The following is a 20527-nucleotide window of genomic DNA, read 5'->3' on the forward strand; positions in this document are numbered from 1 at the left end:
AGTCACTTGTTACATTTTATTGACAAGTTTAAGATGGTGTAAATAATGAGCTTCACACTGCAGAACTTGGGTCCAGAGACCAATTCATACTGTAGAACTTGGGTTGAGAGACTAATTCATACCATAGAACTTGGGTTGAGAGACCGATTCATGCTGTAGAACTTGGGTCCAGAGACCAATTCATACTATAGAACTTGGGTTGAGAGACCGATTTCATACAATAGAACTTGGGTTGAGAGACCAATTCATACGATAAAATTTGGGGTTGAGATACCAATTCATACTGTAGAACCTGGGTTGAAAGACCGATTCATATGATAGAACTTGGGTTGAGAGACCGATTCATACTGTAGAACTTGGGTTGAGAAACTGGTTTATATGATAGAACTTGGGTTAAAAGACCGATTCATGCCGTAGAACTTGGGGTTGAGAGACCAATTCATGCTGTAGAACTTGGATTGAGAGACCAATTCATATGATAGAACTTGGGTTGAGAGACCGATTCATACCATAGAACTTGGGTTGAGAGACCCATTCATTCTGTCCAAATAATGGCCTTTACATACAGTTTGTCTTTCGAGTGAGCTATCACATTATAAAACTCGTGGGGTTGTGCATTAAGAATCTTGTCACAAATTACAGGTGGTTACCCAAAACATCCAGTTACATGGTATAATGAAAACAATAAGAATAATATGTGACCATTGAATCATAAAAAATTGCAAGGTGAGGAGTTTAAGTTTGATAGATTAAATGGAAAAACTTGCCTGGCTTCAAATAGTTCTCTTATTGTTAACTATATTGATTAGCCAGTGCAGTAAGCAATCAACGCCATGTCAACATTGATTTTTGTACTTATTGATCTGAAAACAGAGTGCATATTTTCTCATTTAAAAATTATTTTTGAAATGATCAATACTTCCAATACATTTAGTAGCAATATGGTTTTGGTAATCATTATATTACCATGACATTTATGGTCAAGTTTTGGTACAGTACTTCTCTAAGGATAAAATTTACATCCAAACGGGTAATTTAAAAACCATTGGGGAATTCTTGATTAACCTTTTCTAGACTGTTTCATGCACTATTTTTAATTAAATAACAACTGCAATCATTGGGACTGAAATGGTTAATAAGCATGTATTAATTCCTTTTGACGTGAAACAGTCCTGACCATCACAAAACTTGACACAAAATTTTGAGCAATAAATGTTACTACAGACTTCTAAATCTTACTTGAAACATATGTATGCAGTGTACTACTCATTGGTCATTGGAGTCAGTTAAAGTGCTATATTGGAGGGGTCATGCATGTTTACTCTAGCTTAGCAAGTACAACACAGTCTACAGGAAGATATTTCAGGTTGGAATGCAGGAGTTACCTACCTTCATCATGTATTTGCTTCAAACGTTCAGCAGTCTCCTTGCAAACAAACTAACTTATTCATATATATTTTTTTTAAGAGACGGTTCCATGATGAAATGTTATGAAAAAAGAATGAACTCAAATCTCAGAATTTTGTTTTACTAGTAGAAACAGGATTCTGTTGACATGTTAAGTGGAAAGCAGAATACATTTATTTTGAATTTATAGTGTAATGAAATTAGTAATGTTTGTGCTTATAGCTGGCATCTTTGCAGAGTAAATGTAAATTATTCCATTGAGAAGGTAAGATGGAAATTGACATGCATGTATATTGAATCACTAATAAAGTTCATGCATGCACAATTCTGACTGTATGCTGATGACAGAAACATAATTAGTATGGATTTAATTTTATATGCCAACCATAAGTCTTACAGAGCTTAGTATGTCATGATGTTTGTCCATCCATTTGTCTGTTACCTATTTTATTTCCACACAATAAGTTGTATTTTCTGTCATCTACAGTTACCAAAGTGTGGACTGTTTTGCACTTAGGTTAAGGAAGAACTATTTGATTTGGGGATGAAAATGTCAGGGTCACTGACTGAAAGCAAAATACATGTATTATTTCTGCACAGTAACTTGAGCCTGCTGATTTAGGGGTCAAAAGGTCAAGGGCACTGTGACTGAAAGAAGAAAAATTATTTCTGTACCATGACATCATATACCTGAACCAGCTTAGTAGTTTTTTTGCATTTGTGGTAAGACAGAAGCTCGTCAATTCGGAGGTCAAGATCACTGTAACTGAAAAACAAAAATGCTTTCTGCACAATAATATTACTTCAGCATCACAACCCTGAACCAGTCTTTGAGGATGGTATTTGAGATAAAGCAGAAGCCTGTTGATTTTGAGGGTCAAAAGGTTAAAGGTCAGGTCACTAACTGAAATAAGAAAAATGGTTTCTACACAAATATTTCCATTCTCAGCAATGTACCTTCACCAAAGTCGGTGCATGGCTTATGTATTAGGTAAGAAAAAATCCTATTAATTTGTGGGTCAATGGTCAAGGTCACTATAACTGAAAGAAGAAAAATGTTTATGCAAGATGACTTCAGATCTAATCAATGTACCTTGGCAAAAGTTTGTGGAAAGTTTGCACTTAAGTTCTGGAAGAGGACTGTTGATTTTCAGGTCAAAAGGTCAAATGTTAGGGTCATTGTGGCTTTAAAAATTTGTTTTTGCATAATAATTTTTATTCTAGAACAAGTTCTTTCATCAAACTTTATGAATGAATGACACTTAGAATAATAAAGAAACCAATTAATTCTTCTGGGATGTAAAGGTCACAAAATATAGTAAGTATGATAAGAAAAGAATGGTTTGTGCACCTCAAAAGTTTCATATGTTAAGAGCTTACATGGAGGACTGTTGAGCACTAGGCAGGCATATGATATCCTATTGACTGTTGAACACAGGGCTGGCTTATGATATCCTATTGACTGTTGAACACAGGGCTGGCTTATGATATCCTATTGACTGTTGAACACAGGGCAGGCATATGATAGCCTATAGACTGTTGAACACAAGGCAGTCATTTGATATCCTATTGACTGTTGAACACAGGGCTGGCTTATGATATCCTATTGACTGTTGAACACAGGGCAGGCATATGATATCCTATAGACTGTTGAACACAAGACAGTCATTTGATATCCTATTGACTGTTGAACACAAGGCAGGCATATGATATCCTATTGACTGTTGAACACAGGGCTGGCATATGATATCCTATTGACTGTTGAACACAGGGCAGTCATTTGATATCCTATAGACTGTTGAACACAAGGCAGGCATATGATATCCTATTGACTGTTGAACACAAGGCAGGCATATGATATCCTATTGACTGTTGAACACAAGGCAGGCATATGATATCCTATTGACTGTTGAACACAGGGCAGGCATATGATATCCTATTGACTGTTGAACACAGGGCAGGCATATGATATCCTGTTGACTGTTAAACACAGGGCAGGCATATGATATCCTATTGACTGTTGAACACAGGGCAGGCATATGATATCCTGTTGACTGTTGAACACAGGGCAGGCATATGATATCCTATTGACTGTTGAACACGGGGCAGGCATATGATATCCTATTGACTGTTGAACATGGGGCAGGCATATGATATCCTATTGACTCTTATTCTTATTGTGATTGTTTGCTTATAGCAATGTACATGTTTCAAAACCAGTGTATTTCTATCATTACTTCCTTTTTGTAGGATTACTTCAAATGTCCCTATGAAGAGAAGTGTAAAATGGATGTCTCAAACAGAAGATTTTGTAAGCGCTGCAGGTTGCGAAAGTGCTTTGAAATTGGTATGAGGAAGGAATACATTCTTACTGATGAGGAGAAATACCGCAAAAGACAGAGGATAGAGGAGAACAGGTATGAATACTGCTAATCAATTCAATCAATCTTCTGAGAGATAGCACAAGGATTGATTATGGTTGTACCTCACTATAACAAATACCTTAAGGTACATAAGATTTGTATTTTGTGGAGGGTGGTAGGAAAGCGTTTATTGCATTACTGTAAAAACAATTTCATTCCAAATGATTTTCTCAAAACTTTCAAAACATTGTCTTTGGTCAGGGCATATCCCAGAGTTCCCCAGTTTTATCCTACTATCCCAATGTGTCTGCCCTCAGGTCATGTCGCAGAGGGGTAAGAGTAGACCCTGGCCATATACAAATATGTATTCATCTTTTAATGCCAGGTAAGTGTTTAAAAAGCAAAGGATGGGACTTTCAGTAGTTTATAATTATGACACGGGGCTAAGTTCCAGGTGGTAGGGATGGACCATTGGATCAATGCCAGTTGTACGTATAAATAGGTCTTTTCATGGTCAGTACTTGTATATTTAGCTATAGAGTTGAGCTTGACAGTTTCCAAGCTAGGACCCTAAGGACCCAGTGTCATTTGAATGTGTACATTTGTCTTCTCATGATTGAAAGTGTATAGGTAAGGATTTCAATGATTTGACCCAGGGACCATGACTGTATACCCCAAGGGCATGATCTTGTGACCTAATTCTTATACAATATCAGATATTTGGGTTGCTGAACACACACATCCTTTCAGAGTCATGTTGGTGTCATGCTTTAGTAGTTATTATTAAATGTGTGTAAAACCACACCACCCAGCCCCAGGCATTATATAAAAAATATAGATCTGTTATGTACATCTAAAGACCACCCCCTCCCCTTTCATATCCCAAGTAGGAAGTCTATCTTGCCAGATAATTGAAATAAATTGATCATTTCCAGTTTAGAAAAATGGTTCTTTAATTTTGTCAGATGTATATAAGGGTACAAGCTACAGAAGATCCAGAGAAAACTGTCACAGAGAATTAACTAGTAATGCTATCTGTAAAAACAAAGCATGTCAGTGGAAGAAGCTCACAGTCCAGTACAGTTTTTTTAAAAACTTGTCATGAAATTATTATAAGACTGAATTGTTCAAAAACTGCAATGCATCGAAAAATGGTTTCAATAATACTCTCAGCTGTTACAATGGCACTACATACTACAGTAAATATGGTACATGTAGCTGTTAAAGTGACCTTGCATACTAAATTAAATTCGGTACATGTAGCTGTTACAGTGGCATTACATGCTAAAGTAAATATGGTACATGTAGCTGTTAAGTGGCACACCATACTACAGTAAATATGGTTCATGTAGCTGTTACAGTGGCACTACATACTACAGTAAAAATAGTACATGTAGCTGTTACAATGGTGCAACATGCTATAGTAAATATGGTACATGTAGCTGTTAAGTGGCACACCATACTACAGTAAATATGGTTCATGTAGCTGTTACAGTGGTACAACATATGACAGTATGGTACATGTAGCTGTTACAGTGGTGCTACATACTACAGTAAATATAGTACATGTAGGTGTTACAATGGTGCTACATACTACCGTAAATATGGTACATGTAGCTGTTACAATGGCACTACTTACTACAGTAAATATGGTACATGTAGCTGTTACAGTGGTAGTACATACTACCGTAAATATGGCACATGTAGCTGTTACAATGGCACTACTTACTACAGTAAATATGGCACATGTAGTTGTTACAGTGGTGCTACATACTACAATAAATATGGTACATGAAGCTGTTACAGTGGTGCTACATACTACAGTAAATATGGTACATGTAGGCGTTACAATGGTAGTACATACTACCGTAAATATGGCACATGTAGCTGTTACAATGGCACCAATTACTACAGTAAATATGGCACATGTAGCTGTTACAATGGTACTACATACAGTAAATATGGTACATGAAGCTGTTACAGTGGCACTACATACTACAGTAAATATGGCACATGTAGCTGTTACAATGGTACTACATACTACATTAAATATGGTACATGTAGAAAATCTTGCATGATAGCTCAATTCTTGAAAATTCTTCCGACTTCTGCAAGCCTTTGTTAGCAAAAATGTTTAAATTGTTCAGTAAGTTTCAAAAATATATTATAAATTTTTCAGGTTCATGAATCTGTTTTTAAATTATTCAGAGACTTTTATAAATCTTTTTGTCTGCTTATAACATAAAGTTAATTATTTATTCATTAGATTACTAAATTGCCTTTGACATCAAACCTTCCCTCAGTTTGATGTCATTTAAAAAAATTCAAATTAGGATATTATGGTTAATATAATATAATGCAAGATAGTGATGTCATATGATGCCTGTATTTACTACCTGATCTCTGTGACAGTGGCTTTATCACTGGTTCACTAGTTGGTATGACATCATCATATTACACTGTATTTATTGCCTGATTTCTGTTGACTGTCGTTGGATGACATGCCGTCATCATGTTACACTATTACCTGGCAGTGGCTTTGTCAATGGATGACATGACATCATCATGTTACGCTATTACCTGGCAGTGGCTTTGTCAATGGATGACATGACATCATCATATTACACTGTCTTCATGTCATATTTTTATTGTATGATGCAGCTGAATGGGCATTTTTACTTTTCAGAAATAAGTTAAATTTCTGAATTGTGTGCTAAATAATGTAATATACAGTTATATACTTTTTGAGGTAACAAGTTCTATTCAACATTGAATTTATTCTATTGGACTCTGCTTCGTATTAGTCAATGTGCAGTTTACTTGTTAATAAAACAGCATCAACTAAAACAGAAATCTGTGATTTTACAGTATCTTTTGGAATCCATTTATTAGGTCTGAAAGTTCATACTAGGAGGTTTGATTGAAGAAAGGTATGACTTCATCTCAATCATACAAATCGTTGTGTGGCCATCCTGTAGCCTCGTTATAATTATGTCTTTAAGGGCCTTTCCATAGCCTCATTATAATTATGTCTCTAAGGGCCATTCCATAGCCTCATTATAATTATGTCTTTTAAGGGCCATTCTGCAGCCTCATTATAATTATGTCTTTAAGGGCCATCCCGTAGCCTCATTATAATTATGTCTTTAAGGGCCATCCCATAGCCTCATTATAATTATGTCTCTAAGGGCCATTCCATAGCCTCATTATAATTATGTCTTTTAAGGGCCATCCTGTAGCCTCATTATAATTATGTCTTTAAGGGCCTTTCCATAGCCTCATTATAATTATGTCTCTAAGGGCCATTCCGTAGCCTCATTATAATTATGTCTTTAAGGGCCTTTCCATAGCCTCATTATAATTATGTCTCTAAGGGCCATTCCGTAGCCTCATTATAATTATGTTTCTAAGGGCCATTCCATAGCCTCATTATAATTATGTCTTTTAAGGGCCATTCTGCAGCCTCATTATAATTATGTCTTTAAGGGCCATCCCGTAGCCTTGTTATAATTTTGTCTTTAAGGGCCATCCTGTAGCCTCATTATAATTATGTCTCTAAGGGCCATTCCATAGCCTCATTATAATTATGTCTTCTAAGGGCCATTCTGCAGCCTCATTATAATTATGTCTTTAAGGGCCATCCCGTAGCCTCATTATAATAATGTCTTTTAAGGGCCATCCTGTAGCCTCATTATAATTATGTCTCTAAGGGACATTCCGTAGCCTCATTATAATTATGTCTTTAAGGGCCATTCCGTAGCCTCATTATAATTATGTCTTTAAGGGACATCCTGTAGCCTCATTATAAATATGTCTTTAAGGGCCATCCCATAGCCTCATTATAATTATGTCTTTAAGGACCATCCTGTAGCCTCATTATAATTATGTCTTTTAAGGGCCATCCTGTAGCCTCATTATAATTATGTCTTTAAGGGCCATCCTGTAGCCTCATTTTAATTATGTCTTTTAAGAATTATAATAAAGTAGTGCAAATGAAATTTAAATTTGTATCAGTCATTTCATTAATTGTATGTGTCCTGTTCTGACACTTATCGGTTGTCAAATAGCAATATGATTCAAGGGGATGAATCCATCTTTGTGATGGTGATGTCATTTCTAAAGAAAGTCCTGTATCTCTCTTGGCAAAAATTCCCTAGGTTGGCATAAGAATTTTTCCAATAGCTGACAGATTTTCATAGAAAATACTATCTTCTGATTAGCTTGTGTGCCAGAAAAGGGTTGCACTATGATGTTTTCCATTCTGATTAGCTTGTGTGCCAGAAAAGGGTTGCACTATGGTGTTTTCCATTCTGATTAGCTTGTGTGCCAGAAAAGGATTGCACTATGGTGTTTTCCATTCTGATTAGCTTGTGTGCCAGACAAGGGTTGCACTATGTGTTTTCCATTCTGATTAGTTTGTGTGCCATAAAAGGGTTGCACTATGGTGTTTTCCATTCTGGATCGGACTCCTTATTCAGACTTAGTTATTGTGTATTATTAACTAGTCATTTTTTTCATAATTCCCTAATAAATAAAAGAAAATAAAATGCCATCAGATAATTTCTTTTGTTACTGGTGATCAGACAATCTTTAGCACCAGCATAGATTTCTGTCATTTACATAAATTTTACTCAGGGGTCTGTCTGCTGTAAAACCATACCAGTATCAGTGTCTTTGAATTTGGAATATAGCCATAGAATTTACAAAATCAAAATAGATTCAAAATGAAATTACAGATTTTTAAGATATTTTCTGAGATTGTTTTTTTTATTTCCAGGAAAGTTAGAGAAGTAGAGAAACACAAACATCAGTCAGGAGTGGTTTCCACATCGCAGAACGGCTTACGCATACTGGACCCTGAAGAGGAGGTCATGATCAACGAGATTGTAAAAGCATACCGCCAGTCCCTCGAAGTGCCCATCGAATCCAAGGTACCCAGAGCCAACCCTAACATGATTGACCTCATCAACATTGCAGAAGTCAGTGTTCGTAGAGTGGTGGATATGGCCAAGAAATTGAAACCCTTTAAGGCACTTTCACAAACTGATCAAATCAGCCTATTGAAAGGGGGAAGTATAGAACTGCTTATTCTGCGATCTGTTATAAGTTTTGATAAAGAGAAAAATATTTGGTTGGACCCCTTTGACAAAGAAGGATGTGCGATGACCCCAGAGCAGTTAAAAACAGGTTTTGACCACAAACCAGGTGAATCTGCAAACTTTCCTCCATTCCCAGCTGGAAGTGGAATTTTCGATGAACACATGAAATTTGTCAAATCTATTGCTATAGATCTAAAAGCAGATGAGACTGCTCTAATTCTTCTGTTGATGTTGTCCCTTTTTTCACCAGATAGACCATGTGTGGTAGACAAAGAATATGTGTCAAGAGAACAAGACAAATATGCACTCTTGTTACAACGCTACCTGGAGTCAAAGCACCCATGCCATGTTGCCCGTATGATATATCCCAAACTCTTAATGAAGCTGACAGACATCCGTAATTTGAATGAGGAGCACTCCCAAGTGCTGTTGAAGATGAATCCAGATGGAATTCAGCCTCTTATGAAGGAGGTCATGGACCTTCATTTGCCAAAGCGCCTCATAGATAATGTGAAGGTCGAGTCACCTTCTGACTCCTCACAAACCTCGGACCTCTCACCCTAGAGGAAAGCCATAAAACATGGTGGAAAATGTTTGCTCTTGTCTTACGTCATACCTTTTGCACACTGTCACATTTCCACTGATGGATCCTAATAATGGTCAACAAATCTTCCCTTGAATAGTTGAGAAACTTGAAGCTTTGCACTCAAATAGAATGCTGCTTTCATTGTCATATCATGTGGGATATGGACACGAGAACAGTTGAAGGAAGGGATTCGAATGTCTGTACTGTATGCAGATCATCTCGTCATCCACTGAGATCATGAACTGCAACCATTGTTTGCTGACAGTGCTGCAAGCAAAAATTCACTCCTGGACAAGTGTGAAATCTTATTGACATTAACAGATGGATAGGAATTTCATAACAGGAGGATCTTTTGCAGCAGGTTTGATATATATATATATATATATATATATTATGCTACCAGTGAAAAAGACAGAGCTTGGAATATCTGTGCATGTATTCACCATTTGTAGTCAAGATTGATAATTTAACACATTTAGTCTATATCATTCAGTCATATGTTTGGTGTAGTATTTCTTTGTAACGCTGTAATAATACTGGTACATACAAAATTTATTTTAATACAAGACATTGTAGCTGGATGTAGCACAGAAATCACAGGTATGTATTTAGAGGTTTTACTGTTATTACACTGACTACACTAGTCAGCTTCTTGCCTTGTAGCTCATAAATCCATTACAGGTAAATTAACATGGAGAAGTCACTTAGGATCGAAGAAGTTAGATAATATTTAAAATGTTTGTATTTAATACATGGATCAGTGTACTTTATACTGAATGAGTTTTTAATATTCATGGTTCATTATTGTCAATGTTACAAAACTATTCATAATGTAAGTAAAGATGGGATTGTAAATTTTGACTTCCAGTATATGCAGTATTTTTGAATTGATCATGTGCCATTTATAGCTGTAATGTCTGTTGAATGTACTGTATTTGTTTCATCACCTGACAGCTGACTATGTGAACCATTAACTCTTCATCATTTGTACACAGGTTTCTAATACCATCTTTAGAAATTTGCAACTCCAGAAACACATAGGTAATCAGGCAGAGGAATTTCAGGATTACCGTCATGGTCCTAAGTTCTGGATTTTACGGAATTTATTCATTTCATTTGCCCACGGTTGTTATCACATCATAATAAGCAATAGTTTTCAGCTATTGAAGCTCTATGATTTCTTCAGTTTGTTTCATTTCACAGTTTCAGGACTGAAATGTACACGATTATATTTTATTGATTGTTGAAATGTTGTCAGTTGTAGTACCTATCATTTTAAAAGAACCTGTTCTTTCCACATCTAGCTGGCTGTTCAGCAATTTGGGAAGTATCTGAACCACTTTCAGAAAGTCAGAGTTATATGACTTGCATTGGAAATAGATGTTTATATTTATGATACTTTTATATTTGACACAAAAACATACAACCTTGCGGCAATGACATTTCACAGCAGGGAAAGCACAAAGTGCTTGTGGGTTCATCCTTAATTTAAAAGTTTTGGAGGATTACTTTTGAAAATGTTGACCAAAACAATAAATACAGTGACTAAATATTGCACTTAAAAAACAAGCTCTTTACTTTTCTTGAGCCCTTTTTCGGAAGTCTTTACAAAGCATTAATGGATTCCAGTCCCATTAAAAAAATATTTAACAATCAGTTTTCACAATTTACTCCAGAAAGTTTGATCCCTATTGGTCTAATTGTTCTTACCATGACGGGCCAGGTCTCCATTCCCAATTACCCCAGTGAAACTCCAGCCATATTCTTACCATGACGGGCCAGGTCTCCATTCCCAATTACCCCAGTGAAACTCCAGCCATACATGTTGCCCCAACTTGCCAACAGATTTAAACTGATACCAGAATTGTATGTGATCTATTATAACATGTTAAGATAAGTGTTCTATAACCTGTTAAAATCAGCTGCTTAAAATTTGCAAGAATGTTTATGTTATTCAGCGTTCCTTAATAATGCAAGCCCCTTGGCAAGGTAGAACATTCAAATAAGTTGGGATAGGGTGTTTGGCTTTGAAGTTTTCCCAGAAGTGGAAAAATTATAAACCCCTTTATTACATTACAACATGATAATTGTTTGTTACATATATGTGTATGTGAATCATGTTTATTCCATTATTTTGATATGTATGTTATGTATGTAACATATTAATGCAGCCAAAACATTGATGATATTATCCATAATTGGAGTCAATGAATTTATATACATGTAATTTGCCATTGATAATACATATTGAAATGACTATGTTGTAATCATCCCTTACACCTCCTTATTAAAACCTGCAATATATACCTGCAGATAGTTCAGAGTAAAATGCACACAACATAGACCCAGATTGTACAGTGTACAGTGTGCCAGCAGATCAAGGTCTTTGTTTTTATTCAGCTGATTAGTCCTTATAAACTGCATGGACCCAAGTTGGCCAGCATATTAAATGACAACTGATTAGTCCTTATAAACTGCATGGACCCAAATTGGCCAGCACATTAAATGACAACTGATTAGTCCTTATAAACTGCATGGACCCAAATTGGCCAGCACATTAAATGACAACTGATTAGTCCTTATAAACTGCATGGACCCAGATTGGCCAGCATATTAAATGACAACTGATTAGTCCTTATAAACTGCATGGACCCAAATTGGCCAGCACATTAAATGACAGCAGATTTAGATATATGCAGTTTGCTGGTGGTTTTGACTTGTTGACAAGAATATATGCTAACAATAATCAACATTAGGCATCAGGCATAAAGTAAGAAAACTTGAGTTATTTCTATTAACAGTTGGTCAGTTGAAATAATCAAGTCAGAATTCTATAAACTGTAACTTCTGGGTGTATATATAAGTGTTAAAGATGGATCTGGCAGAGTAGGTGCGTATTGATTATCAAGGTCTGACTATTTCTTATTTGTATATGCCCATTGGACCAAGATCTGCAAATACACTGGAGATTTTACGCAAGTGCTCATTTCATGTGAAATCAGTTTAATTAATTATATATTTTCTTGCTTGTGAAGCTGGAATAATTGTTTGTACTCGTCAGGTTTCTTAAATTTTGTGTAGGTACTAATACATGTACAATATCCTGTTTATCACATGAAGAAAAATATGTATATTTCAATCAACTGCAATATATTGCAGTTTCTTTTTACTTAAAGTAGATTGGGATGTCGTTAAAATTATGCTTTGTATGACATGGTTACCTCATTGTGATATCGTAAAATGATATTACATCTTAAGCTGTAATAAAAAGTATGTGAGAGATGGGTCATACTAATGACATCATGTGATAAAAAGTATGTGAGAGATGGGTCATACTAATGACATCATGTGAGAGATGGGTCATACTAATGACATCATGTGAGAGATGGGTCATACTAATGACATCATGTGATAAAAAGTATGTGAGAGATGGGTCATACTAATGACATCATGTGAGAGATGGGTCATACTAATGACATCATGTGATAATTCAATACGTGAAATATTGGTCGGCAAGTGTTACTGTATTTAATATACTTGTGTATATTGAATATGACCATTATGTAACATTGCTATGATCATTTTAAAGACTGTTTTCATAGATATTTTAAGGAATTGATCACATGCTAATGACTTTCCTAAATGATTGTTGCCACTAAATGGCAAAAAAGCTTTACAGTTTGTACTCTGACCTGAACAATGATAGAGAAAACTTGGAAATTGGTATTTATTTTGATAGACAGCACCTGTATGGCAATCAGTCAATTAAATGTGATGTATAACATCATCCTTTATAACAGTCTCTTGACTGTCATGGGTAATTCTTCATCATACCGATAATAAAGAGAGCCTTTTTCAATGCATAATAAATTCTTGACAGATTTACTGCTTTAAAATGATCCAGAAATATGTACTTTGAAGAAAGGAATTTATTAGGTATTCAGATTTGTGCGACCTGAAAACGGACATCCAACTTTTCTTAAATAATAATCTTGATGTACCAGTCGTATGTGATTCCAGAGGTTTCTGCACCACTGTCTTTTGGTGTCATATGTATACTTGAAGTTACCTCAAAATGTTTGAATTCTCAAGTCCCTCGATAAGTAAGGACAGTCTTCTGTTTAAACAAGAAATCTTTCAGTTGCAGTTATATTACATTTCTATACATAATGTTATTGTCACCCTTGTAGACTTTCTCAATGTTAGGGATTAGTACTAAATAAATATTGATTAAAAAGTACAATTAGAGGGAAGTTTACTAATAGATTTGTCAAAATGGCATTTTTATCCTCCTTTCTTTCATTCAAGACTGATTAAAAATGGCATGGCATTGTAACTATGGACTGGTTGAGGTTAGACTCCCAAAGTATAATAAACCAGAAAAAAAAAATTGCTGCAATTTTTGTTCTTTGTTAAATATCTTGAATAAGATCCTGCAAGCAAATTAGTTTGCAGTAATTAAATGCTGACTTCTTTTAGCTGATTTTGAACACATGACCAGGAGTTGTCTTTCCTAGAATAGAGTAGCGTGCCTTTACTTACAAGTTAATATCCAGCCTGTTTTATTCAAGATTGTTACATTGTTTAAGCTTGTAAGAACTGTTCCCTTTTATGTTTTCACTACCATTTGTAAAAGGGTTTCTTATTTATGCACCTTTCAGTCCCCTTGGATGCTGGCATGCTTGGATATTGTGTCATCCAACCGAGTGTACATCATGCAGTGTACTCAGCAATACTGCATTAAATGCTGGACTTAAGGATGTTTTTTAAATACTTTTTAACAAATATTTGCTTTCATCACCATAGAAAGCACCTAAATTCTGATTTATGAATACAAAATGTATTGTGTCAATGGCAGCAATCAGTTTGTAAGAAGTTATCATAATAATGAAAGTTTACTATTGCATGAATTTCATTATAAACTTTGCATATAATATTTGGATTCACTTTCACAAGCACAAGTCTTAAGTATATACTTAAGACATTCTTTTGGTCAGTTTTAAGTCAAACTGCAGCCATTTCGACCATAATTTCATCAACACAAGTATTAAGTTATGTCTAGATTTAAAATATTTGATTGGTCAGTTTCAGGACAGACTTAAATTCTAGCCAATCAGCTAACTGAATTATAAACTTAAATTTTAGTTTATGCATACTTTCTGTTGGTGAAAGAGAAAGTTAGGTCTGATCATTGGATTCTAACTTGAACTTAAGTCTTGTCTGAAGTTGTGTTGATGAAATTCAGGCCTGATCTAATTTCTCTGTATTCGTCTAGAGATTTTTGTCTGGATAGTCATTTCATGTATCATTAGTTAGCAGTGCCTTTCTTGTATACTGTTGTCCCAGTTTATCACAATATCATCATCTAATAATCATCTCATCATCAGTAAATTTTACTGGCAGTCAATTATGTAGTTGCCCAGATTTCTTGCTCACACTGTTTTTGTGTGTCATGTTTCACCTGCTTCAGCTTAGTTATACACTTGCATATATGTTGGGACTCAAGAGCCAACAGCATGGATCTGGCAGATCAAAGTTTGTTATTTGTTCTACTGAGTAGTCCCAACAAACTGCATAGACCCATATCTGACACTGCAAAAGAAGATCAGGGTCTGTGCTGTTTGCAATTGGATCCCCCCAAATATTAAAGTGCCTATGGTATGCACAGCTTCACAAAGTTATAGGTCTTTTTTAGCTGATGCCATTTTGTTAGGCTGTCTGTTATGATCTTTTTTAGCTGATGCCATTTTGTTAGGCTGTCTGTTATGGTCTTTCTGGTTCAGATATCTATTTTGGATGTTGATGAATGTTCTAAGTTTATTTTTATCATCATAATTACTGAAGTTTTATATATGTTAATTATGCACGGAATGTGCTGTGTAATTTTGTATGAAATTATGGCATAATCTTGGAAGGGTGTAGATGGTTTCATGCCGCTGTGTATTAGAAGACTTTCAGCCTTTGGACTAAAGTCTTTGTAGATATGATTTGGTGCACAAGAATGATATTGATGTGTGTTAAATCTTGTTATAGACTAAAAACAATCTGACAGGCTTTGGGTCTGTCTTAAAACTGTATACAGTTGAGATCTCCAACACAAGGGAGATCTAGCAGACACCAGTACAAGGTCATGTCCTGCTGACCTTTCAATTCACCAATCAGAACACACATTTGCATTTATGAAAATGAAAACGTCATTCTGGACATAATGGTTCTGACATTAAGTCCTCCAGACAACACTTTAAATAATATAAACAGACTGTGAATTCAAGAAGTTGCCAGAACATGATTCCTAATTTTAATCAGATTGGTACTGAAATAAGTTTCAGTGGAATATTTTAAAGCACATTTGGTCATTATTTGACACTAAAAAGAAGTAGACAAGAAAAACTACTTTGTTTCATCAGAAAATTATAGTTCATTTGAACAATATATACACAAAGTGACAATTTTAGAAGACTGTAATATTTAATTGGCGTTATGTGATATATGCAGAGTTTGTAATTAGTTTAATGTTAAATATCTGTATAATGACAAAATCTTTCTAAAAGGGTCGTTAGTTTGAAAAAATAATGGTTTTTAGCTGGTCATACACTAGAAGAGCTTTGCAGCCATCTTGAAAATCATGTCGCTACTCCTTCTACTTGGATGGTCATAAATAGCCCCAAATGAAAATGGTGTCAGTCAGACATTTAGTATTGCTGCCATGGCAGCCAGCTTGAAACTTGTTATCACAATTCTACTTGAACAGAAAGTAATATTGATGTGAGGTTTTCACCAGAAGACTTCTTGTCATGTCCAGTTGATTAGAAATGAAAATGGTGCCAGTCTGACATCCAATATGGCCACCACACAGCAGCCATTTTGAAAATCTTGTTATCTCTACTCCCCCTGAATAGATGGTTAGATCAATATGAGGTTTTCACTAAAAGACTTCTTATGACATCTAGTTGGTCTCAAATTAAAAGGAGCCATTTTAAAAATCTGATTCTTGCTATACCTGAATGGAAAGTTGTTTCTTGAAAATATTGTTATCTTTACTCCTCCCAAATGGTTGGCTGTATCAAAATAATATTTTCACCTGTAGCCTTCATATGATACCTAATTGATCCTGAATGAATAAGGTGCCAGTTGTACATCCAATATGGACGGCACAACAACTGTCTCTAAAATCTTTTTATCACTGCTCCCTGAATGGATGATCATTATGACTTTTCAGCAAAACGCCTCTAATGATGTCGACTTTCTCCTAAATTCACTATGTCTACCACAGTAGTTAATGATGTTGACTTTCTCCTAAATTCACTATGTCTACCGCAGTAGTTAATGATGTCGACTTTCTCCTAAATTCACTATGTCTACCGCAGTAGTTAATGATGTCGACTTTCTCCTAAATTCACTATGTCTACCGCAGTAGTTAATGATGTCGACTTTCTCCTAAATTCACTATGTCTACCGCAGTAGTTAATGATGTCGACTTTCTCCTAAATTCACTATGTCTACCGCAGTAGTTAATGATGTCGACTTTCTCCTAAATCCACTATGGCTACCACAGTAGTTAATGATGTCGACTTTCTCCTAAATCCACTATGTCTACCGCAGTAGTTAATTTAAAAAAATTTTTGACACTGAAGAATATCAAAGATGGTCTCAACACTCAACAGTTTAAAGTAAGTGATTGTCTTATCTTCAATTCCAGTGATTTCTTTTCACACAGTAGAGCATCAGTCCCTTCATTTAATTCGTCTTTTAGTTATGTGAGTAAAATGCTTGGGGTTTTTTCTTGACTTTTTAAATTAAATTTGGAATGTTATAACCAAACCAATACTGATTTCAAACAGTTGTTTAGTTGAGTCATTTTTCTAACCACAGATAATATAATGTAAATGTAAGCCCCCTTCATTCTGCAGAAAAGATCACAATATAATTACTTTTTATTTTACAAATAATAATAACTGGAAAGTCCAAGTTGGTATACTGTTTTGCTATTTTGTTTTCATTTATAAAATTGTACAATACAGTTTTAAACATAATATATATGGATCTTGCATGAAATTGGTACAAAAATAATTCATAAGAAGACAAAAGTGATAGAAAGTTATGAGTAAATAAGATGAAATTTGTATTTAACTTTTAATACAAGGTAAGATCTGTGTATGGTGTAATTTGGAAAAGATTGAAGTAGGAATGGCGTTACATGAAGTATGTTCACAATTTCCTTTGTGCCATAACAATAAAAGTAACATTTCAAAAAGTGAGTATGCTTTTAAAAAATAAAATGAAGATATTGAGATTGTAAAGAAATTAAATATATAAGGAAGATAAAAACTGTCTTGTTAAACTCTTAGGACATTTATTTTTAAAAATCTTTGTCATCAGAATCAACAAGTAACAATAGTGCTTTTTAGAGCTTTTTCATAGTTATCAATGTTAAGTTTTCTATTTTTAATTTGCAAATGATGGTGTATAATCATGATTTGTTGTTGTTGAGTTGATTTTGCAATTGATGCTATTGTGTCCTGTTATGTGCTATATGTTCATGATAATCTCAGGCAGTCTGTGTAACTGTATAATAATATACTAATATGTAATTAATAGCCAATTAGAGACCCAATTAAGAAATGAATTGGCAACCCTATATCTATCATGAGTACGTGTATTCATTATTGTTTCAAAATAAACTCATTTGTAAATGTTACATTACATATGTCCAATTATCAAGCCCAGTCCATAGTTATGCTCAATTTTTTAATTGATTGTTTTAATGGCAGTGGTTATTTAGCCAGTATTGGTTATGTACAGTTAAAGCTTTGTTTTGTGCCAGATACCATCACCATGTTGTAAAATAAAGTTTTCACAGGTTTCTAGATCTGCCAATACGCCAGTTGTTTTCCAAGAAAACAACAGGTCATTAAAAAAAAACAAAAGAAATTGCCCGCAGTCACTCATTGGAAATATTAACAAAATTAAGTTTTTTCTAGAGCAGAGATTTTATATAATAATACTGTAGCAATAATAACTACTGTTTTATTATTAAGGGGCAAATGAATTAAGTACTAGAAATCAATTCATTGTAGATTATAGAGGTATAAAATAAATTTCTGCTGTAGAATTCCGATTGAACCTATAAAGGTTACTTACGACAGAGCTTGCCCAATATGGACTAAATAAATGATCTTGGAAAGGACATTTTCAAACAAGATTGCAATTTCTGATTTATCTGCATTAACCTTCAGTCATGGTGATGGTATTTTGAATTTTTCACCGACAATACATAGTGTTGTCAATCTTAGTGTTGAATATTTGGAGTCGTCGCCCATAGCGGCTATCTCTGATTTGCTAATCAGGAGGTGTATAAATAATTGATTTGATCTTGTTCAGAATTTATGTGTGAAAAAGCATAGAAAAATAAATAGAATATTCCTACTCGTATTAGCGTTGTCTTCTTCTTTTTCTGCTTAACCGTCTCCAAACTATCTACCCAGCTTTGGCATCAAATGAACTTGTTACAGCGTTTTTCCAATTTACTTCTCCGCTGCCGGTGGAAATGTTATACAAGGAATCTTAATGTAGTTTCTCTTTTCAGTAATTCAAAATATGGAACTATGAAGTTTTTCATCCTGGCTTTGACGCACTATCAGTCCAGTAAAAAAAAAAAAAAAAGAAGTTATAAGCTGCGACCAGCTTATGCTCTCTCTCTCTCTGTCTCTGTCTCCCATAAATCAAACACATTGCATTAGAATTAATCCCACTTACAATAAATTGACCTAAACAGTTTATTCCATTGTTACATGTTTGTGGTGACCCATTCTAACCTCACTTTTCTGTTAAGAATGCTTGTTTTATCCTAGACTTTCTCTGCTTTATTACACCTTACACTAGGACCCAGTTTCAGTACGATTCTCAGTTTCCCTTTCACTGTGAGGCTTTTATGTCATGCTGATAAGCATGGCAGTAGAAGATATTTTCCAGACTAGACAAGAAAATTTATTTTTCAATGGTTCAGTCACCACAAGTAACTTTAAATTTTCTTTAAAATCTTCCAGAAATGCTGCTAATTTAAAGAAATCGTCAAAATTTCTCGGCCACAAATAGAGCTTACGGAGAAAGTCATGCTATAACAATTTTATTATGCAGTTAAGCACTGAAGACAAAACATATTAAAAATATTGACAAATCTCAATTTGAGGAAGAACATTTTGGAAATAGTTACAGAAACTTTAACAAAATCTACCTTTAAAAGCCACATTTTATTAACTCTTTTAAAACAAATAGCTAATCCGCATTAGGTTTTAAGTCTTTGCTTGACCATGCCGAAATTGCCAACAATACTTATATGAGACTTGGACTCTACAATTCTGACGTATGATTGGCCAGTTAGTTTGACGTTAGCCAGTCAGGTGTCAGGGCTTTTAGTTTAGTGTAAAAATTGTGTATAATATTGGAGCATACATTTCGTTTAAGTAAGTCGCTACAGTGAACATGAAAAGGCGCTTTGTATTCGATAGCCGTCACTGTCTATGGAGCAAAAGGAGTCCACGTTGGAAGTAAAATGAAAATGGATAAAATCGATGGTGGGTAACAAACAGCATTACTTTCACTGGCAATTTGACCGACAGTACAAAAACATTTTACAAAATAAAAAAGTAGGCTGTTTATAGTTGAGAAGGCTATGACGTTCTTGTTAATAAAAACAAGTTAAAGACCAGATAGGAACAACTCGAAGTATGCAAGCAAGACAGATAAGTTAAAGGCCAGATAGGAACAACTCAAAGTATGCAAAATGGACAGATAAGTTATAGACCAGATAGGAACAACTCGAAGTATGCAAGCTGGACAGATAAGTTATAGACCAGATAGGAACAACTCGAAGTATAAGTTAAAGACCAGATAGGAACAACTCAAAGTATGCAAGCTGGACAGATAAGTTATAGACCAGATAGGAACAACTCGAAGTATAAGTTAAAGACCAGATAGGAACAACTCAAAGTATGCAAGCTGGACAGATAAGTTAAAGACCAGATAGGAACAACTCAAAGTATGCAAGCAAGACAAATCAGCTACAAGCAGAG

At 34.8% G+C, this 20527-nt stretch overlaps 1 protein-coding gene across 2 annotated transcripts in view; it reads left to right on the forward strand.

Moving 5' to 3' along the window:
• The window catches only part of LOC149795628 (thyroid hormone receptor beta-A-like), a 70247-nt gene extending 51360 nt beyond the window's left edge, over window positions 1-18887 (forward strand). Inside the window, exons 3-5 of one of the 2 annotated variants that reach the window (XR_016422366.1) lie at window positions 3658-3824; window positions 8548-15168; window positions 15211-18887. Coding sequence is in view for 1 of the 2 variants with exons in the window: in XM_089965459.1 (XP_089821585.1) it covers window positions 3658-3824; window positions 8548-9433 (1053 nt within the window). In the remaining variant the exon portion in view is untranslated. Of the gene's footprint in view, window positions 1-3657; window positions 3825-8547 lie in introns of both variants that reach the window. The other variant, XM_089965459.1, reaches the window with a different exon arrangement.
• Window positions 18888-20527: the final 1640 nt, after the last annotated feature.

This window comes from Sinohyriopsis cumingii, chromosome 7, assembly GCF_028554795.1.
Source record: "Sinohyriopsis cumingii isolate HCF-2022 chromosome 7, ASM2855479v2, whole genome shotgun sequence".
NCBI classification, from domain to species: Eukaryota; Metazoa; Mollusca; class Bivalvia; order Unionida; family Unionidae; genus Sinohyriopsis; species Sinohyriopsis cumingii.